Source organism: Zonotrichia leucophrys, chromosome 11 (genome assembly GCF_028769735.1).
Source record: "Zonotrichia leucophrys gambelii isolate GWCS_2022_RI chromosome 11, RI_Zleu_2.0, whole genome shotgun sequence".
In the NCBI taxonomy this organism is placed as follows: domain Eukaryota; kingdom Metazoa; phylum Chordata; class Aves; order Passeriformes; family Passerellidae; genus Zonotrichia; species Zonotrichia leucophrys.
Window position 1 is genome coordinate 6,477,001 of NC_088181.1, and position 21,404 is coordinate 6,498,404.

Genomic DNA, 21,404 nt, shown 5'->3' on the forward strand with positions numbered 1-21,404 from the left:
GGCGGGGCCGCGGGGAGACCCCCGAACCGGGCATAGACCCCGAACCGGGGAGAGCCCCCCGAACCGGGGAGAGACCTCCGAACCGGGCAGAGACCCCGCACCGGGGAGAGCCCCCCGAACCGGGCAGAGACCCCGAACCGGGGAGAGACCCCCGAACGGGGCAGAGACCCCCCCGAACGGGGCAGAGACCCCGCACCGGGCAGAAGCCCCTGAACCGGGCAGACCCCCCGCACCGGGCAAAGCCCCCGCACTGGACAGAGACACCCTCACGGGGCAGAGACCACCGCACCGGGCAGAGTCCCTCGCACCCGGCCCTGCCGGCAGCCGCCACATCCCCGACTTTGCCCCCACAGCCACCGTGCCCTGTCCCGGGGGTCTCTGACACCCGGTGTTACACAACCGGGGGCAGTGCCAGGCCCGGCTGGGGCCGGTGGTTGAGCATTAACCTGGGAGAAACCGGTTTCACTGAAGTCCCCAGGGGCTAAATATATCTCTGTTTGTTTTTCTTTGCCCCAAAAGAAACTTATCTTGCAGATCCCCATCCCGGAAACTAACTGGCTAAAGACTTAACAGATTTTTTTGTTAAGCACTTCAAAAGGCTGCTGGCAGCGGCAACTGGCTGCGATGCTCCCAGGGACACAAATCCCGACTGTCTGGAGATGCTCCCACAGACAAAGCCACTCTCTGTGCCAGAACAGGCAGCACGGGGCTCACAGGAGCACTTACAGAAGTGGCCTCACATGAAACCTTGCAGGAGTTGTGCGTGTCTAAAAGGAAACTGCTGAAACACACCACAGACACAATTTTATGATATGAGGAAACAGATTTTTACTGTTCAGAAGTCTTGGACAGACGTGGAGTAAAAGGTTCAGGGCATCACATCAGCATCCTGTTCCAAGTACCTGAGAAGTTGCAACTGACCAACCCACAGGGACAAAAGGATAAAAAGGAGTTTCTCCCAAGGGACAATGTCCAGCCTGCGATCCCCTGGGTCATCATCCACCTGGGGTGCTGATCACACACTGTGGAGCCTGGGCAGGAGCCGCCACCCTTTGACTCACCTGTGGGCACTGCCCTCCCAGCCCAGGCAAACACTGACACTGTCCCTTCCAGGACTCACCCACACCTGGCAGCAGCTCTTGTTCTTTGGCAAAAGGATCAGACACTGAAATGTCTCTACAGAGGCAGCAGCAGGGAGAGGGACACAACATGACTCAGGAGCTTGTCCGAGCTGGCTTACAGTAGGAAAACACGCAGGGAAGAGGATCCAGCTCCATGTCCTTCCCTCTTGCTACTCAAAACATGCCCAGAGCCTCCCCACAACAATCTGGCAGTGCTACTTCCCACTGTGTGAGACACTCTCCCTTTAGTAGCAGCTTCCCACGCTACCTTCTTCCTCCTTCCCATAAGGCATCTATGGCTTTTGAAGATTTTTTTTCTTCTTTTAAAAAAATCAGCAAAATTAGCGACCGTGGGATGTCTGGAACCGCCAGTGCTGACTGCAGCACATCCAGCAGCGAGGATGAAATCTGCTACAAGCACACTTTTCTTCAGCCAGCAGCTCAAACTGGAAGTGGCCAACTTGAGGCCACCAACGCCGCAGAGACGCTGAGCAGGCAAGAAGAGCGCAGAGGTGCGTGACAGCCCACGGCACACAGAGCCGTGCCAGACTGCAGCCTTGTTCCAGTGTCAGGCTCTTCGGGGCTCCAAAAGGCACAGCCCCACCTGCCCTACCTCAGGGGGAAGGAGAAGTACTTGTTCCCTGACTTGCAGCGGATTTGCTCCCATTGGATACGCAGCAGGAATTCTGACTCCTCGAACCCATCCACAATGTCCTGGAAAACAGAGGCAGGAGTCAGTACCAGTGGGGTGGATCTGCCAAAGGATGGAGTCGGCAGCTCTCTGTCTGAAGGAAGTCACAGATAAAGCCATTTGCAGCTGATTTAACTCACAGATTTAACTCACACTCCCCCCTAAAGCTTCTCATCTTTCACCCCACTGAAGTTTGTCCTGCTCGGTTGAAGAGAATGTCCCACTCTGCTCCCCTGGCAGGGAGATGTGGCTGCAGTCCAGCTCTGCCCTCCCCCTGCCCTCCACACCACCCCATGTCTGTGGGGACACACCTGGAGCTCCCGCAGACACTGCCCTTCCAGCCTGCCAGCCAGGTCCCCCACGCACCAGGCCAAGCTGATGTGGAACGATGGGTCCTGAAGGCAAAACAAACAAGGGTAAGAATGTGAGGGCTAAAGGAGGCTTTGGTGAATGCACAGAGCCAGTGGGAGGGCTGGCATGATGCTGCTGCCCTGCCTGGGCTCACAGAGGCTGGAGGATCCCAAAGCTGGGAGTCCCCTCTGCCAACTCACCAGCTGCAGAGCTGCTATGGACAGTGCTGGAGGCAAGAGGAGTCCTGGCCTTCCCACCCCAGCCCCTTTGGACTCCATGGGCAAGGCTGCTGGTTCCCAGCCTCCCTGTGCTCAACTCTGCAGCTGTGGGAGAATCTCTCAGCACTGGTTTTGGAGCAGGTACATGTGTCACTGCTGAATAATCCACATGAGCTCCCTGCTCAGCTCCAGACACAGACAAACTGGGCTCTGGCCCTTCAAAATCCCAAACCTGTTCCCAAAGCTAGTACTAAGCAAAAAGGCTGGACTAATGCCCAAGAAAGCTGCCCAAGGCAAAGACACAATGATAGTGCCCATTCTATCCTAGGAAAACCCTGTTTCCTAGGGTTGTCCTAGGATAGAATGGGCACAGCAGGGCAGCCACTGCAACTGGCTCCTGTTTATTTGAGTGAACATCTCACAGGGAAGCAGCCAGCATGTCCAGACTGGCAGGGAAGCAAGCAGGAACGCCTCACCTTGTAGAATGTGGGAAGGTCAAATTCCTCTAGAACGCCATCCACCTCCGAGACCAGCTCCAGCAGCTGGAAATGCCCAGCAGAGACCTCCAAGCCAATAAAGGTCCTAAAGAAAGGCAAGGAGAGACTGCAAGCACTGTTTCATGCTGCAGAAAGCACAACTCTAAGAATACACAGCCCTTCATTCCTACCAGGCAGGTTCCCTACTCCCTAACACAGGGAAATCTGAGGAATGCCAGGTTTAAGCATCCAGGGATGCTAATTGTATTCTGAAGAAAAACAGAAGATGTGGTAACAGGGAGAAGCAGGGCTGAATGATAAACCATGTAGATTTACTAGATTAACCTAGTACATTTTAGGACATGAAAATCAGTTTTCTAGGCAAAGGATGCACTGGGTGGGAATTTCAGCAGAGTGCTGTGCCCATGAAGGAGCTGCATTAAAAAAGTGGAAGTGGCTGGAGAGGCTTTATAGTGTGAGAGGAAGCAGGGAATGGGAAGTACCAGGCTGGAGAGATGTGACAAAGAAGTCAGCACCTCCTCCAGGACTGTTGGGATGACACTTTCTAGAGTCATTTTGAGAGTCATCATTTCTTCCCTTCAAAGAGGGAAGCAGAAGATTCAAGTGTCACTCAGGTTCCACATCCACTTTTTCCTACCCATGACTATCTTGGGCTGCCTTTCCCACCAGATTCAGCAACTTTCTGCAATTTTAATCACCTTTGCTTTGACATTCAAAAAAAACTTAATTGCATTCCGTTGGAATCAGGCTTCTGAGCTGACGCCCAGGAGAATTAGCACCATCTCAGCTATTTCTCTCCAGCTCTTGGAAGACCTGCACTACAATTTCACGACTGGCACTGCTGCCAAAAGAGGTGGTCCCACTCTGCTCGCCCCAGGCTGTGCACACCAGCTAATGAGACCAAAAGCTTGCAGAGAATCAGTGCCAAAGCCAAAAATTTGTACAGATGGCTGGGGAAAGGTGTGAAATGTCTGGAGATGATCCGGAGGTGACCACATACTCTGGTGGGTGGATGGTGACACGTCCCATCCACCCAGCACCTTGCTCAGACTTCTCCTGGGGCAGGCAGGCTGCTCCACTGTGCACTCACCTGGTTTTGTTCTGGTTGGTGTAAACCTTCACTTGGTCAGCCACGCAGAAGAACCTGAAATAAGAAAGATCCTATTTCAGCTGCACAGAAAAAAAATAAAAAAGGACAAGATGATGAGGGGCCAGGATTGTTACCAAGTGATGGAAAGATACAGGCAAATATATGCTGCAATTGGACCAAATTGGTGCAACCAGAACCTCTTGGGGCTCAAATTAATTAATTCCCCTCCTGTTTTCAGCCCTCCAAAGCCTGCACAGTGACAGAAACCCTGAAGCAGGTGATGCTCAGCCAGTGCCTGAGCCAGATGTAAACAACAAAACCACCCATGGTTTAGAGGATGGCACAGCTCTGGCCTGATCCTGGAAAGCCAAAACCTGACGTGTCTGGTGCCAGATCCCGAGGCACTGAGGAAAAATCCCCAGGGCTTTAATGTGCTGCCAGCACCAGCCCCGGGACACCTTAGGGCGTGGATGCTGGCAAAGCACGGGTCCCGAGGGCAGGGGAGGGTGTGCGGAGCGCCCTGCCGGGGCTCTGCCAAACCCACCTGTGGAAGGCGGCCAGGCGCTCCCGGAGGCAGCGGACGAAGGGCTCGATCCAGTGGTAGCGCAGCACCACGCACTGCGAGAGGCTCACGTGGAACTCCTCCATGGCAGCCAGCGACGGCACGAAGGTGCGGGCGTGGGACACGAGCAGCTCCAGCAGCTCCAGGAACTCCTCCTGGGCAGTGTCTGCGGGGCAGCGCCGTCAGAGGGGCCGCGCATCCCCGCCGGGACCGGGGGGCAGCGGCTGAGCTCCGTCCCGCCATCCTCCCGGACCCAGCTCGATCCCTGTCCCGGTCCATCCCAATCCCGGTGCCGGTACCTACAGGGCAGGTAGACGTGCGTGGCCCAGTTGCCCCGCTCGTGGGGGAAGCCTCGCACGCGGCCGCCGTGCCGGGAGCTGTCATCGCTCACGGCCTCATCCGGGTCCGGGTCTCCGGGCAGGCCGGCGGGCACGGGCAGGCGAGGGCGGCCGGCGCTGCGGGACCGGAGCGGGGTGAGAACGAGGAAGAGGAGGAGGAAGGCCGCGCGCTCCCGCCGCCTCCCGCGCGCTCCCGCCGCCGCCACCCCACCGCACCCACCTGGCCCCGGGGGGCCCCTGCGCGCCGCCGCCCCGGCTCCCCCCTTCCTGCTCCTGCTCGTGCTCCTGCTCCTCCTCGGAGCTGCTGTAGCCCACCAGCGCGGCGCTCATGGCCGCGGCCCCGCCGCCACGGCCCGCTCCCCGCTGGCAGCGCAGTTGCCGGCGCGGCCCGGCAGGGGGCAGCACCCGCCGCGCCCGCCCCGCCTCCTCCGCCGCCGCCGCGGCCGCCCCGGCCCGGCCCGCTCCGCTCGCTCCGCTGCGCTCCCGCGCGCCGCTCGCTCCCTTCCCTCCCTCCCCTCTTCCCTCCCGGCTCCCGCCTCCACGCCAGCGCGGGGCTCGGGCGCAGCGCGCAGGCCGCGGCCCTGCCGCCGGCGAGGCCTCCTCCCGCCGTAGGTGATCGGCCCGGCCGCCGCCGCCGCCCTTTGTGTGCGCCTCGCCGGGGCGGGGGCGGCCCCGGGCGGCAGCGACCCCCTACACCCGACCCAGCGCGGGGCCTCCCGGCGCGGCGGCGGTGAAGGCCTCGGGGCGCCGTCCCCGCGCTGCCAGCGGGGCCGCCCGATGGGGAGCGGCGAGCGGCGGGCCGGGCCTGGCCGCGGGCTGCGGCGGCGGCGGCTGCTGGTGGCCTGCGAGCTCCCCGGCCGCCCCCGCGCCCCGCGGCCCTGAGGCGGCCCGGGCCCGGCGGGAGCAGCCGGGCCATGCCGAGCAGGCCGCCTCGCCAGTTTGAAAGTACCTCTGCGCTCCCGACCGCGCTCCCTAAATGGTTGTCGCTTCCCACCTCCCACGGAGGGATGAGTTAGGCTGGAGCTGGCGCCGACGCGGGCCCCCGCGCAGAGCCCTCGGTAAGCCAAGGTTGGTATCGCTCTCCCCTGCGAGGGGCACAGGCTAACCCTCCCCGTTAGCCCGGGATGCGCCGCCGCTGGGTTCGTCCTGCTCCGGTTCGCGGTGTGTGCGGGGGAAGGTGGCGCCCGGGCTGGGCTGAAGTTTGGTGTCCCGCCGAGCACGGTGCAGGTACCGGCGCTGCGAGCCCTCGCTCCGTCAAGGTGAGCTCTGTAGGAGAAGGAGAGCATCCTGCGTGCCGGCAGGGCTGCGATGGTGCCTCTGGGGGCTTTACTGCCCCAAACTGCTGGAGCACAAAATAATGAAGTGTCCCCACAGTCAGAGCCCAACCTGAGCTGTGGGGCTCAACCCAGTCTCAACTGAGTGCCAGTGGAGGTGGGGATGCTGAGGAGTGGGATTCTCTGGTGGTCTTTATTGCATAGTTTTAAACATAGAAAATATTCTTGTGGTAGACCAAGGATTTCCTTACCCTGAGGGCAGATGTTTTGATGCAGACATGGGGATGCTCTCAAGGCTCAGGAGTGTTGGTGGCTGCTGCTCACCAGGGCTTGCACCTTCTTCTCTCTTGAGGTGTGTTGACACTGCTGCTATCTGCTGCTCGCTGCTGGGTCTTATTCTTTTCTAAGCTGGTGCCAGGTTTTATTGGACATCTCACTTTTCAGTGAGCCTGATGATGCTCTGTAGCAAGGCCAGGCTGCAGCTCTGGCATAGGTTGGTTAGCTTCAGTGTAATTTTATTACATGGTTTGGTAGGAGGTTCAGCTAAGCCACTGCTTTAACTCTACTTTTATCTTCACAGAGTGATCCCTGTGTCTGAGGATAGGATAACACTGAGAGCAAATATTCTCCTGAGCTCCCTGGCACTTCCATTCTACAAGCGCGGCCCAGAGAGGGGGAAATGCTTTGAATGCATCCCTTGGGTAATGGGCTCGATGTCCAGGCTGCAGGAGGAGCAGAACCGTTTCACAGAGCTGTTTCAGCTGGGGTGGAATCATGTTCAGATGTGTAAAATCTTATCCAGTAGCTTCTTGATTGCAGTGTTTGGTGCATAGCCTGTGCAGAGAGATCAATGTTCTGGGACAGTGCCACAGCAGTGCTGGAGATCCAGTGACCACTCAGGGCTGAGCTGAGCAGGCCCTGGGCAGTTGTGCTGCCTCTCGTGAGAGTACAACACCCAAGCTGTGTCCAAGCTGAGCCCAGCCCTTTCCAGGCTGAGAACTCCTTGTCCCAGGCCCTTTGCACAGCAGCAAGTAGAGCTCTGGTTCCACTGGCTTCCTGGTAGTTTTTCAGGGATGCAGGAGAGTTTTCTTAGAGAGCCATGGGGGAAGGTTGATGGAGAATTGCCCAGGTTTCTTCTAACACCTGACATGAGCTGTCTTCTTTCTTGCAGAGAGAGCTGCTCCCTGGGTTGATTCCTGTGCCCCTCGCAAGTGTGAGCACGTCGCAGCTAGCACCGAGAAGATCCTCCTCTCCTCTTCAAGGCACTTGCCTCTGCCTCCTGTTCCTTTGTCCAAAAGAAGGAAAAGCCAGACCAAATCAGTCCATAAAGAACGTGTGCTGGTCTAAGGAGGAGGCTCTGGAGTCCTTTCACCGCTTTTCTTCCCAGGATCCTGGCTGTGGGCTGGATTTTCTGGTCTCAACTTGAGGGGATCATTTACAGGGAATCAGGATCTCAGAATCTTTGTGTCTTGCTTTTACTTGAACCCTTTCACTCGGGAAGCTGAAGCTATCACTGCTAAAATCCCATTTTTTTCCCCAAGCATGTCAGAAAGCTGGCAGCAGCAGCAGCAGCAACCACAGCAGCCGCCGCCACCGCAGCAGCACCACGCTGGGGCAGCCGCCCTCCCAGAGCACTCCATCCCTCCCAGCACTGCTGACAACCCCCTGGGCTGTGCCGTGTACGGCATCCTGCTCCAGCCAGACCCTGGACTGCAGCACCACCAGCACGCCCCCATCCAGGCTGGAGAGCCGTCCCACAAGTGCGGTGTGTGTGGCCATGACCTCGCCCACCTCTCCAACCCCCACGAGCACCAGTGCTTGCCAAGCCATGACCGCTCTTTCCAGTGTACCCAGTGCCTGAAGATCTTCCACCAGGCCACCGACCTCCTCGAGCACCAGTGCATCCAGGTGGAGCAGAAGCCCTTCGTGTGCGGGGTTTGCAAAATGGGTTTCTCCCTCCTGACCTCGCTGGCGCAGCACCACAACGTCCACAACGGCAACGCCATGAAGTGCTCCATCTGTGAGAAGACCTACAAGCCTCCCGAGGTGGAGCATCCACAGCCTCTCGACCCCTCGGAGAAGCCCTACAGCTGCTCCATCTGTCAGAAAACCTTCAAGCACCTCTCGGAGCTGTCCCGGCACGAGCGCATCCACACGGGCGAGAAGCCGTACAAGTGCACGCTGTGCGACAAGAGCTTCAGCCAGTCCTCCCACCTGGTGCACCACAAACGGACGCACAGCTCCGAGCGGCCCTACAAGTGCACAGTGTGCGAGAAGACCTTCAAGCACCGCTCCCACCTGGTGCGCCACATGTACGCGCACTCGGGGGAGCACCTCTTCAAGTGCAACGTCTGCGAGCTGCACTTCAAGGAGTCCTCGGAGCTGCTGCAGCACCCCTGCACGCCCAGCGGGGAGCGGCCCTTCCGCTGCGGGGAGTGCCAGAAGGCCTTCAAGCGCCCCTCGGACCTGCGGCAGCACGAGCGCACGCACAGCGAGGAGCGGCCCTTCAAGTGCGACCTGTGCCAGATGAGCTTCAAGCAGCAGTACGCGCTCATGCGCCACCGCCGCACGCACAAGGCCGAGGAGCGCTTCAAGTGCAACCTGTGCGAGAAGGGCTTCGTGCAGCCCTCGCACCTGGTGTACCACCAGCACGTGCACGGCATAGAGAACCTCTTCAAGTGCAACGTGTGCCAGAAAGGCTTCAACCAGTCCTCGGAACTGCTGCGGCACAAGTGCGTGCAGAACGCGGAGCGGCCCTTCAAGTGCGCGGTGTGCAACAAGTCCTACAAGCGGGCCTCGGCTCTGCAGAAGCACCAGCTGGCCCACTGCGCCGAGAAGCCGCTCAAGTGCACGCTCTGCGAGAGACGTTTCTTCTCCTCCTCGGAGTTCGTGCAGCACCGCTGCGACCCGGCCCGCGAGAAGCCCCTCAAGTGCCCCGACTGCGAGAAGCGGTTCAAGTACGCGTCGGACCTGCAGCGGCACCGGCGCGTGCACACGGGCGAGAAGCCCTACAAGTGCTCCTCCTGCGAGAAGGCCTTCAAGCAGCGCGAGCACCTCAACAAGCACCACAGCGTGCACGCCCGCGAGCAGCAGTACAAGTGCATGTGGTGCGGGGAGAGGTTCCTGGACCTGGGCCTGCTGCAGGAGCACAGCGTGCAGCACACGGCCGAGGGTGCCTACCAGGTGGCCGCCTGCTTGCCGTGAGCCTCCCGCCCCGCCGTGGCTTTCAGCTTGCATGGGACGCTCCCGAGCCTCAGCCTTCCCTCTCCAGCCTCCAGGGAGTGTGGGGGAAAGGGGGGGCACGGTGTGCGGGCAGGTAAACTTTCCTCTGGCCTCAGATATGCCACCTGTATGGAAGTAGCAACAGACGACGTGGACCTCTCAAAGGGGTGGAAAGGAAAGGAGGGAGGTGGAGGGAGGAAGCTGTGCCTGTAGATGCCTGGTGTTCCCTGGACTGTAGTTCGTGCTGTACCTGCAGTTCCAGTCCTGGGAGCTCAGCTGTCTGTTGCAGGCACCAGCTCTTTGTGTGCAGCCTTTTTCCCCTGTCCTGCCTGGCAGGGTTGGTGGGGAGGATTGGGTGACTCTCCTTCTGGAAAGGGTTTAGAAGCAAGACAGAGCCAGCCCTCCCTTCTCCCAGGGAGTGCTGCTTGGCATAGAGATGGCAGGTTTCTGCTGCTGGGGTCTCCCAACTTGGTCCAGGCTCAGTTGAGGGCATCCTTTCAGATCATTAGTGTTCATTGACTGCCCCAACCTCCCCTGCTCTCCCTCCTTCTAGAGTGTTGAAAGGGAAAAGCCATGGGGCTCCACAGCTCCAAAAAGCACTTTGGCATTGCTGCTTTTGCAGTGGCTGGCTGTCACACTCTGCAGGGGTCTGGGTGAGCCTGCCTGCCCCCTGTCCCTGGCAGCTGCACAGGGAGCTGTAGGAAGCTGCCCCCAGAAAGCATGGCAAGGAGCACTGGGACAGTCTGCCTGGGAGGAGTCTTGGATTCTCCCTCTCTGGAGACATTCAGAACCCACCTGGACATATTTCTGTGTAACCTGCTTTAGGTGACCCTAACTTAGCAGGGGGGTTGGACTAGATAATCTCCAAAGGTCCTTCCAGCCCTAAAGTTCCATGGTTCTGTTACAGCATTCATTCCCTGCTCCCAACCAAAAGCCTGCCATTCCAGAGCTGATCCCAAGGCACTTCCCCTCTCCTCCCTTGCCTCCAGCCCCCTGGGCACCCCTTGGGCTGACTGTGGTACCTCCAGCAGGGTCAGGCAATGGCTGTCACAGCTCCAACACTAAGGGGTGAGATGAACACTACAATAACCTACAGCTGCAGAGGTGTTGCCATGGCCAGCATAAGCCACGCCAGAGTGAGTGAGTCAGGAGAATCCTTTATGGCCTGCAGGCTCAGCTCCATAGGGAAAGCAAAGTTAGCAGTGGGTAAAGGAGAAGTCTATTTTTTCCCCTCTTGCAGGAGTCCTGTTTTACCCCTTTGCCCTTTCTTTACCTCGTCTGTATTCTTCAGGTTTTGCACACTTCTTGTAAACATCACTTCAAAATAAATCTCCCCTAGCAAGGTTGATGCAGCCTCAGGTGTTTTCATCTGCAGGAATTTGCAGGCTTCTCATGTCCAGGAGATCCATTACACGTCAGTTAGATGCCTTGGAGGTTGAAGATGTGCCTACTAGGTTGTCCCCCAGCCTTCCCCCTCCATCTTTGGAGATATTGAGTGTCCATCTGTGGAGATGTTCAGGCCCTGGGTGGACGTGGTCCTGAACAACCTGCTGTAGCTGACCAGTCCAAGCAAGGAGTTGGACATGGGGGTCTTCAGAGGTCCCTGCCAGCCTCAGCCCATCTCTGGTGTTGGCTGGTGCTGCTGTGAGGTTGCAGTGAGCAGCCAGGGTGTTGCCCATGTGCTGCACAAGGACAAGGTTATGGCTGTTGTCCATGGCAAGTGTAGACAGATTAGCCTTGCAGGACTGGGCCTGCATCCCTGTTGGGGGACACTTGTCTGAAAGGTGGAGAAAGGCTTTAGTTTTCCATTTCCAGCACAGTGTGGGGGAACAGGGTGCATTTTGAGGGGCTGGGACAGGGAAGTGACAGGGTAGACCCTGGGGCTGAGTCTTCTTCATGTGCAGTTTAAAGGTGATTAAAACAGACTGTGCTCTCTGCTGCCCAAGGAAGAGGGACCCATGCTGGTTATCTTACTTTGTGCTGCCTCAAAGATGTAGAACTTCCTACCAAGTTTTCCATCTGTGTTTCTTTTTCCTCTTTTTTTTTGTTTTACCTTTTTTTTTTTATAAAAGCAGTTTGTTAAAATTCATTAAAAATACTGTATAGTTTAACTTGATGTCATACTGAATCTTTAAAAAACAAAAGAGATGTGGTAACTTGGATTTTTAAAGAGCTCTTTAGTTCTAGGTAACTGGTTTTTGCTGTTTAATATGTAGTAAGTTCAGTGTATGCTTTACTGTAGGAGTAAAAGAGAGTCCAAACAAAGGAAGGCTAATCCTGTCTTTGCAGAAGGGCTTGGTGGTGATGGAGGCTGCAAATGTGGGACCAGATGAGGGCTGTGGCACCTTCCTGAACCCTTGCTCTGTTCCTGCCTTGGGCCATGGCTCCTCTGCTCTTTGCCAGCACAGCTGCCAGGGGTTCAGTGGTCACTGGCAGCCAGGATCAGTGCCCAGGGCTCAGAGCTTGCAGAGAGGCTCAGCTTGGCCAGGAGGGGATTGTGAGATAGAGTCAGCTGCAGCCTCCATGGGCTGTTGTGGCTCTGCTGTTTCTTTCTAGAGCAGCAGAGGAGGGTTTGGAGAAATCATCAGCTGGCTGTGCCCTGCTCTGTTCCTCCCCAGGAGCCTGGGTGACTGCCTGGCACCTGGGGCAGAGGAGGGTGGTGCTGAGCCCAGACACAGCTCCACACTGTGCAGAGCCATGGGGCTGCCAGGTGCTGTCCCCTTGTGCAGCTGGACACAGGGACTGTTTGGGGCGTTTCTCTTCTTCTGAGCAGCTGGGAAGGCCCTGGGTATCCCAGAGAGGCTCTGCCTGGGATGTGTCAGTGGCCAAGCAGTGCCCTGGGCAGAGAGACTTATCTGGGCTGTGTGCCTGGGACTCCAGGCCAGAGAGGGGATGCTGTGTGGAGTTTGGCAGGGGTGAGCCCAGGTCCAGGTCATCAGCTGGTCAATAGGTGCCTCCAGGTTCAAAAACATCATGGATCAGGATTAGAACATCATTATTAGGCTGGCTGTGAGTCCATGGTGATTCAGTCTCTTGTTTCATTTGCTGCCCTGCAGGAGCCCAAACCCAGCTGAAGCCCATAGAGAACATGCAGCTGGAGCTTGTGGGTGGGGTGGGCACTGAGTGGCCACAGAGAGCTTTGGGTATATTTTTATAGGAGCATTTTCCAGCTGGAAGCAGCAGTGTTGCCTGCAGGGGTGGGGGGAGCAGCTCCATCTCCATTGCTGTGCCTTTAGGTCAGGTTGTGGCCAGTGAGGTGGGAGGAGGTGGAAGCAGCAGGAGGCACAGGAGCAGCACTGTGCTGCTGTGTGGGGAGGCACAGGCTGGCCTGGGGGCTGCTGTCCCTGGGGCATCACACTCAGGGCTCTGCTCACTGCTGGTGTTTCCTTTTCAAACCAAAGAGCAGCTGGGGCCAAAGCCCGCTGGGGAGTGAACCATGTCTGTACTCTGTACCTGTTGCACTTCACTTCTGGTGTTTATTTCAAGCAACTTTCAGGCTCCAGCCTCTGCTTGGCCTCTTGCATTCCTCACGGCCCTGCAGCACCCCAGAGAGCTCCTGTGCTGGAGCTGCTGTGCCATCAGCCCTGTGGCAAGTGCACGAGGCAGTTCAGGGCCTGGTTGCAGCCCAGTGAGGATGCTGAGGGGCTGGGTAGGGGGTTCCTCCCAAAGGATGGTTCTCCTTGGCAGGCAGGCTGAGCAGGTGGAGAGGAGGGTTAGGTTGGGCAGAGGTTGTGTGGGTGTTCTCCAGGACATAAGTCCTGCTCTCTAGGGCTGCTGTTCCTCTGGCTTCCTGGGTCCAGGAAAAGGCAGTCTGTAACCAGGGCTTCTACTGATCTTCACTTGCCCTGACCCTACCAACAGGATGCCTTTAGCTGTCTCAGCCCCTTCCCTTCCACAGTTTATACTTTTAAAGGACATTTTCAGCTTCTTTTCTTTGTTCAGTTCTTTATTTGTAAGCAGTGCTTTGTTTTTCATTCCTTCTTCCACGCTGATTGTGAAGTCTCTTCCTTCCTTCCCACCTCCCTGTGCTCTCCCCAGCCCCAAATTCCTTTCCCAGGCTGAGGCTCCATCCTGGTGAGACCAAACCACTGATGGTGAGATCAGGTGTTTAGGACCTGAGTCTTGCTGCTCCTTGCCCACAGCAGGCCATGCATTTCACTGGGCATGGGCAGTGCCTGTGACCTGGCAGCTTGGCATGGGATGCTGCCCATGCTCTGACAAGTGAATCCAAGCCAGGACCAAGAGCCAGAGCAGAGCTGCAGGAAATGGGGACTGGGTTGGGAGCTGCCATTTCCATCTCCAAGGCTGGGGATTAGGTCAGTGAAGGACTGTCAGACATTCCTGGGAGGTGTCCTGGCACTGGGGTGGGCTCAGTGCAGTTGGTTCCCCTGGCAGTGCTGTGGAGCAGCTGTGTGCATCAAGCAGGCAGCTGAGCTGAGTTAGCTGTGGCAGGGACACCCCTGGGACCATGGGATGCTCAGGTGGCTGTGCCAGCTCTCTGGTGAGCAGATGCCATCTCTGCAGTCTGGGTGGGAAGATGTTCATGCTCTGGTCTCAGGGCCCATGTGCTGGACTGGGGGACAAAGGGGAAAGCATCCTCTGACAGAGTTTTGGGACCATCTCTGGGCGCTGAAGCCTGCCCTTGCAGGGAGAAGGGAGGAGAACACTTTCTGCACTTCCTTGGGTATTTACCATCATTCTAGGCTGCAGCTGAAGCCTGACCATTACAGAATAGGCAAAACTCTCTTGTTATACTTCAGAGTTGGACTCTTTCTCCATTGGGTGGTGGTTTCACCTGTGGGAAGGTTCCTGTGCATGCAGGTGAAATCTGAGATTCAGTAAGGACAGGCCAGTGAGGTTTGGGGCTGCAGCTGCCCCCAGGCTGGGTGAGCACCCAGCTCTCCCCAGCTTCCTCCCCAGCATCTCCTGGCAGCCACCCCTGGCACTCTGTGGATGTGAAGATGCTGCTCTCACAGCGTGCCTGGGATGCTCAGTGGGGAGAGCAGGAGCACAGGTGGCAGCTGGACCGTGGGCTTGTTTCTGAGTGCCTCCAAGTGTGGATCTGAGGGACTTCATGGTCAGGGAGACTCCTGGGCACCTCCTAACCTGTGCTCACGACTCCAGCAGAGTTCCCAGGGCTGTCAGGAGTCACAGCCAAGGTTGCTGAGGTTTGTGTGGCTTGCAGTGCCTTTAACACTGCTCTCCATGTGTTTCTAAGATGATACTCCATGTATGTGTGTATATATATTGTAATAACACATCCTGCTCTTCTGTGTGAGTGTCAAATGGTTTTGCTTTACTAATAAATTTATAGTTATTTATACCTTCCTGTGGGTGTGTGAGGTTTCTGGAGTGGAGGCCATGTGCCAAGCACTGCCTCCTCATCTGTCTTGCTCTGCTTGGGTTTTTTTTTTCATGTTTTCTTTCTTTCCCCTGAACTTTTTGAAGTAGAATTGATGGTTCATCTTCCTGGTAACCAGAAGATGCAAGGTATGAGCAGGGTACAGGCAGGGTATGAGCAGGCTCCCAGGGGCTGAAGACAAGCACAGTATTCTGAGTGGTTTTGCCCTTGCTAGAATTGGAATAATCCCTCCCCAGGGCAAAACTCCTCCCTGGGAGCTTCAGGGCAGGAGCAGGCAGGAGTCTCTTCCTGCCAGAAGGGAGCAGCTGTTCAGGGGGCAGAAACTGCTGCATGTTGTGCTCTGGGATCCCAGCCCCACATTCCACTCTTCAGGCTTTTCCTAAGGGTTTGTTTTGCATCCCCTATCCTGTGATAGCAGGAGAGGAGCCTGCTACAGAGCTCTGGGGCCAGGCACGATGGGTACTTGTTGCCCACCGGGATGGAGACACCCATGGAGCCAGGGAAGGAGGAAGCAGTCAGGGAGCTCTGGGCATGCAGCAACAGGCTGGACATGGGCCACAGAAGCCATGCTGGATTCCAGGGTGTCATTGTGGCCAAGATTAGGGGCAGTGGGAAAGGCTGGCAGTCGTGCAGGGCTGGAGGTAAACGGATCAAGCACAATTGGCAGGCTCAGCAAGGGGAGGCTTAGCCCAGCCCAGCGCAGATTTGCTGTGGTTGCTCAGGAGCTGGGGCAGAGCTGTGGGTGGAGCACCCTGGGCACATCACCTTGTGTCACCCCACGGGGCTTCAGCAGCTCCAGTGCTGCTCCTCTGCACATCCCTGCAGCCCCTGCCCATGGGTGAGACGCCTGCCTTCCCCACAGCGCTGCTGGTGAGTGCCTGGGGTACCTTTGGGATTTTGAGGCTGCTCAAACCTCTTTGATTTTAGGGGGTTTTTTTGCAGCACCCTGCCACTCAGGACAGCTGAGTAATCCCATTTGCAGGCAGCACGGGGCTAATCCCCCAGAGCCCTGAGCCGATCGAGGTGGCTGGGGGGGCAGTGGCGAGCTGCAGTGGCCAGGGGAGCTCTCCGTGCCAGGGTGGCTGCCCAGGGAGGCAGTGCTGAGCCCGCGGGGGTAAGTGCCAGCCAGGGAGGCGAGGGAGGCTCTGCAGGGCCGCCTCTGCCATCACAGGGGGTTGGGGGATCCGAAACAACCGGGGAGGAGCTGTGCTGGTCCATGGGGAGGGATGCTGAGACGGCTGGGTGGTGTGGATGGAGGTTTGATCAGCTGCTGGGGGGAGGAAAGGCCACGGTGCTCCCTGCTCCAAATGGGGCTGTGGGTCTGTGCCCTTCTTGCTCTTGGAAATGAGACCAAGGCCCTTCGCTGGCTGGCAAAAGGAGCTGCCACAACAGGTGGTGGCACCGCTGGGTGCCTGCAATGCAGCAGGTGCATGAGGCTGCCAACTCTTTCAAGTCACTGAAGGCAAATCCTGCCTACTTATTCCTGTTTCTTTTAGCAACTAGTTTTGTGGGAACCCACAAATGTTTCTGCCCATTTCTTGTTCAGATCTGCCAGAGGAGCAGCCTCTGCCCTCCACTTTCTTTCCCAGACCAGGGTCAGGGATATGGTCCAGGCTTTTACAGCTGCACAAGCTCAGGGTGAGGGAGGATGAGCCCTTGGCTGACAAGGGGGGCTCGCTGCAGCCTCAGGGGGCTTTCCCCAGGATTGTTGGGGCTCAGTTGTGTACATGGACCCTGGGCTTCTTTGGTATCTGTGAGAGTGGCAAAGCATGGGTGGAAATGCCTCTGCTGCAGGCACTGGAAGCTTTTCCTTGCTGTTCCCTGGGCATTCACAGCTCCTTAATCCCTTGTACCCAGTGAGAGATACAAGGTAATTAAATTGATTTCTGGCTGTCAGGCCTCAGGAGGTGTTTTACAGCCAGTCTGCCCAGCTGTGGGGAGAGTGCATGGAGGTGCAGGCAAGCAAAGGGCTGAGGGCACATCACACATCACCCTTCCTGCAAACCCCAGCCTAGAGTTTGGCTTTGGAGAGCCCCCAGTGAGCCATCTCAGGGGAGCTGAGGATATCCTGCATGCCTGAAAGCTGCATGAGGGGTTAATTCAGAGCCCAGTGCTGAGCAGCTCCCAGCCTCTTCCTGCTGCATGTGGGACTGCGATTGAAACCCCTGTGCAGTTTCCTGGCCAGGCTGGAAGGAGCTCAGGGCTCTGCTTCCTTTTGCCCTTCACAGGTATCACCTGGGGCTGTCTGAGGTGCTCTGAGCCCTTCATTTTGGGCAGAGTGGGGTATCTCTAGAGGGGCATTTTGGGCAGAACACAGCCCTTCAGAGGGGCAACAGCGAGTAACAGCAAATGTGCAGTGTCACTTGGCTCACTGGTGTTGTATCCCAGCCTGGAGCTGCTTCACAAAGGGAATGAAGGGACCCAAAAAGACCAAGCAGCCAGAGCTTGGACAGCTCTGCAAATTCTCACTTTTCCCTGCCCTATCACCATCACAGCAGCCAGTGCTGGGTGCCTTTGCTGCCCTTGCCAGAGCCCCCAGCAGGGACCTGCCCCAGCAGCCACCATGGCCCTGGGATGTGGCTGAAAGGTGGTGGAGCAGGGTTGTTTTGTAGGGGCAGAAAGAGGGGATTTGTGTGTTGGAACATGAACTTCCTCATAAAAAAAATCTGTTCAAATTACTGTTCAGCTTCCCTCAAATGAAAAATGATGGGGAGAGTAGAGCAGAGCATCACAGCTTCTGTGATCTATCTGCAATGGATTCCTGGTGAGGACAGGTGTGAAAATAAAACATCTAACTGAGGAGCTACCTTCAGGAAAAGCAAGAATAAAACAGAGTGTTTATTTTGCTCACAGTAGCAGTGAGGGATGAAGGTTGAGCTAGGTTTGCTCTGGCTGTGCTGCAGTGCCATGTTTCCCAAGCAGGACCTGGAGACAGAAGGACACCAAGGACCTTCTTGGGCTGCCCAGGAGCCAGCCCAGTGAGCAGCTGGTGTTTCCTGGGCACTGTGCACCCCGTGCTGGGCTCTGCCAGCTGGAGAGCCCGGGCAGTGCCCACAGCCAGTGGGATGATGGGCTGGATTGACCGGGTGGTGCCCCAGCCCCCGGTGCCCCACGTGGTGGAGGAGAGCCCTGTGCAGCCAGCCAAGGTGAGCAGGGAGCCAGCCTGGGGGGTGATGGGGACACCATGAGCCTGGTGAGAGGTGCCTGGTGCCTCTGCAGCCATCCCCAGCACTGCAGCATCCCCAGCAGGGAAGGGGGCCGGGATGCATTCCTGCTCTGAGCTGCTGGGAGCAGCAGGAGCACGGGGAGTCCCTGGGGTTTGCAGCCACCTTTGAACAGGGACAATGTTCCCTGTGCCTCATTCTCTGACATCTCCTGCCTTTTGTCCTGAAGGCACCGACAGCAAAGGCCGCTGGCCCCACAGATGCTGCTGAGCGGGCACGCACAGAGGGTAAGCCCTGCAGGCTCAGGCTGCACATTAGTGCTCCTTTACCCTCCTGTCCACTCCTGCCTGGCCTCCTGGGGCTGCCAAAGTGCTGACAGGAGCTTGTCTTATTTTCCCCTGCTGCTATTGAAGAAACAGAAAAGAAAGTGACCTTTGTGGCTTCTGAGGACTCGAGTTCTGTGTTTGACAGGTACGGCTCCTGCACCCTTTGTGCAGCATGATTTGCTTGGAATTTTGCTTTTTGTTGGGGGCTGGATGCCTTGGATGGCATTCCCAGCTTGACTCATCCCTTTCCCTGGCAGTGTGGGGAGCAGTGTCCTCTCCTGGCTCTCCCATGGGCTGGAGAAGGTGATTCCCCAGCCAGCCCCAGCCCCAGGGCTGCAGGCACTCGGGAAGAGCTTCGAGACAAGCATCGACATTGCTGATGAGGTAGGAGACAGATCTGGAAAATTATTTTGTAGGTTGGAGCTTCTGCCTCTTTTTACCTTTTCTTTTTCTCTTCTTATCACTCTCCTCATGCTCACTGTGAGCACTAAACCTACCTTCATCCATCCCTGGGGAAAGAGCAGGTTTCCCTCCCCACTCAGAGGGGTGATCCCTATCTTGGGCTGTTGGGTTTTCAGAAAATATGTTTGGATTTTCAGACAGAGGTCCAGGTCATTGGGGATGAGGACGACGATGGTCTGGGTAAGGAGAGCTGGGAGTTTGTAGTGTGCAGCATCCTGGGACTCCCCATCCCACTCCCCGGCTGGTGACACCGGCACTATTGTCCCCTTGTGCTGGCTGATGGGGACACCTGGAGCTGCCAGCAGTGCAATTCCCCATGCCCACAGCAGCGCTCTCCTTGCAGAGATAACTCCCTTTGATGCCGAGGACGACGCGTCTGAGGGGGAGCTGGAGAGCGCCCCGGAGCAGTGGTGGGTGCCCGGCCGGGATGGGGGGATGCGGGAGGGCAGGAGGGCGCACGATGAGCTGGGGGATGCAGGAGGGCAGGAGGGACCAGGATGAGCTCCCCAAGCTCGGCGCTCTCCCTGCAGGACAGGACAGCGGGTGCTCAGCTGGCTCTCACAGGGCTTCGAGAGGATTCTGCCGCAGCCAGAGGGGATGAAAAAGCCGGAGGTGAGCGCTGCCGAGATCGGGAGGAGCGAGGGCTACCGGGCAGAGAGGAGAATGGGGCGAGCTCCCTGTCTCCATCCTCTGCACAGCCCAGCTGGGACCTTAGGCAGGAAAACCCAAGGGAATTCTGCAGAGCAAAAAGAGACCTCTGGGTGCTGTCCCAGCTTTCCTCCACCCTGATGCAGGGAGGACCCTTCCTTTGGGACTGGGGTCAGCAGCGCTGGTGTCTGGGTTAACTGCTTGTTGTCAGGGCAGTGGGACTGAAACCAGAGAGGGTGGTGTGTGGGGCTGAGCATGAGGGGATGAACATGTGGGGCTGAGCATGTGGGGATGAACATGTGCGGATGAGCATGAGGGGATGAGCGTGTGGGGATGAGCATGTGGGGGTGAGCATGAGGGGCTGAGCATGAAGGTCCTCTTCCACTGGGGACATGTCCACCTGTTATAAACCTCCTGAGGCTGTGGGCAGTGCTTTGCCGCATCCATCCATCCCTCTGTCCCTCTGCAGACAGAGCCAAAGGAGAAGAGTGAAGGCACGGTGGAAGGTGAGTGATCTGATCTGCTGGGCCTGGCCGGGGTGGGCTGCCCTCGTCTCCATGGCTGGGATTCCCTCTGTGCCAGGAGGGGTGGGGACACGGGTCCCAGGGGTGGGGACACAGGTCCTGCCATCCCTGCACAGCCCCACACAGCCTGTGTCCCCATGTGCCCATGTCCTCGCCCAGGCAGGCTGCCAGGGGAGCCCCTGAGGCCTGTCCCTCTGCGGGGCAGGGCGACCCTTCCTGGCTTGCTCCACTTCCCAACGATTTATGACAGCTCCATTGCCAATCCTCCTTCTTTCCAATAAACCCGAGCAGGCACAGAAGGGACTAAAACCCAGGCGAAGTCGAAACCCAGCGCTGCAGGTGTTCCGAGTGCCCCGGCGGCAGCGAAGGCAGCGGCGGCCCAGGCCCGGCCGGAGCCAGGGGCTGCCCTGAGCCCTCAGCCCATGGCTATGGATGGCACCAGGTAACCACGGGGCACCTTCTGCCAGGCTCTGGGGCCACAGGGATGGCTGATGCCAGAGAAAGGCTCTGGCTGCCTGTTCTAGCAGGGGTTTCTTGTCTGCAGGATGTTCAGCTGGTTTGTCCAGGGGCTGGAGAAGGTGATGCCACAGCCGGTGACCAGGGAGAAGCAGGACACACAGGTAGGCTGACTGAGGGACAGGGAAAGAGCACAGGAACGCCATACCCCTGAGCAGCAAGGCGTCCCCTGCCCTGCAGATGTCACTAGGTCAGTGCTGGGACCTGCTGTGCTTTGGGCTGTCACCCAGTTCTGTCAAGAGAACAAGTCCCCATCACCTGCTTAGCTGATATAGGCCAGTGTTAGGCTTCTGTGCAGCAGGAGATCCCACAGCATGTGCTTTCTTTACTGTTCCCTTGCCTTTCTGTGCAGCCCTGGCTGGTGTCCAGGCTCTGGCATCTCATGCAGGTGTGGTCCCAGCTCTAAGGAATAGCAGCAGCATCTTTACAGAGCTCTCCTTTCCTTCTCTCGCCCCCAGGCAAACTCATTTATGTGCTCCTGAGCAGGATGCTCGTGCCCATGGCCAAACCATCCAGCTTGGCACAAAAATGGGGTATTTAGAGTGAAAGGGCTACCTGTACTGAAAATGGGGCATTGAGGGTAAAAATTAAGGGTTACTGAAAAAGAGCAGTGTCTCATGGTTTCCTTCTCCTCTTGACAGGGAGTGGCCACCACAACCTCGAGTTCTGTGGAACAAAGTAAGTGATGGCTCCATTTCTCCATGATGGTTTGACTGCCAAGCTCGTTATTGGCTTGGGTTCCTGGGAAGAGGGATCACTGGCATCTTTATCCCCTGGTCTGCCCTGGGTGCCACCTCAGGAGCCCCAGAAACCCCCCAGGGAAGCCAAGGGAGGTTGTTGACACTTGAGAAGAGGGAGCTGTTGCTGAGCTGTGTTGTGGGCTTGGTAAAACTCAGGCTGAGAGAGTCTCCTGGTGCAGCATCCCACACCCTCAGGTCCTGGGATTTAGTGCTGAAATCAAGGTCTGTCCTGAGCTGTGCTGGAGCTAGAGGGATTTGATCAAAGAATTACAAGGGAATTCAAACCTGCTGCTTTCTT

General features: G+C 57.4%; 2 protein-coding genes across 3 annotated transcripts; one reads left to right on the top strand and one right to left on the bottom strand.

Moving 5' to 3' along the window:
• Positions 1-813: 813 nt before the first annotated feature.
• On the bottom strand, positions 814-5,226 carry USB1 (U6 snRNA biogenesis phosphodiesterase 1). Its single transcript, XM_064723129.1, has 7 exons — positions 5,089-5,226; positions 4,834-4,985; positions 4,513-4,696; positions 3,969-4,022; positions 2,858-2,963; positions 2,124-2,207; positions 814-1,835 (listed from the first exon to the last, which is right to left on the bottom strand). Exons 1-7 carry the CDS (start codon positions 5,196-5,198, stop codon positions 1,731-1,733), a joined length of 795 nt encoding a protein of 264 aa, XP_064579199.1. The 5' UTR covers positions 5,199-5,226; the 3' UTR covers positions 814-1,730.
• Positions 5,227-5,704: 478 nt separating this feature from the next.
• On the top strand, positions 5,705-14,688 carry ZNF319 (zinc finger protein 319). 2 transcript variants are annotated; one of them, XM_064723127.1, is made up of 2 exons: positions 5,705-5,936; positions 7,314-14,688. In XM_064723127.1, the coding sequence occupies exon 2, from the start codon at positions 7,685-7,687 to the stop codon at positions 9,344-9,346; it is 1,662 nt and encodes a 553-aa protein (XP_064579197.1). In that variant the 5' UTR covers positions 5,705-5,936; positions 7,314-7,684; the 3' UTR covers positions 9,347-14,688. The 2 variants fall into 2 exon arrangements, with proteins under 2 accessions (XP_064579197.1, XP_064579198.1); XM_064723128.1 differs by having other exon boundaries at positions 5,705-5,926.
• Positions 14,689-21,404: the final 6,716 nt, after the last annotated feature.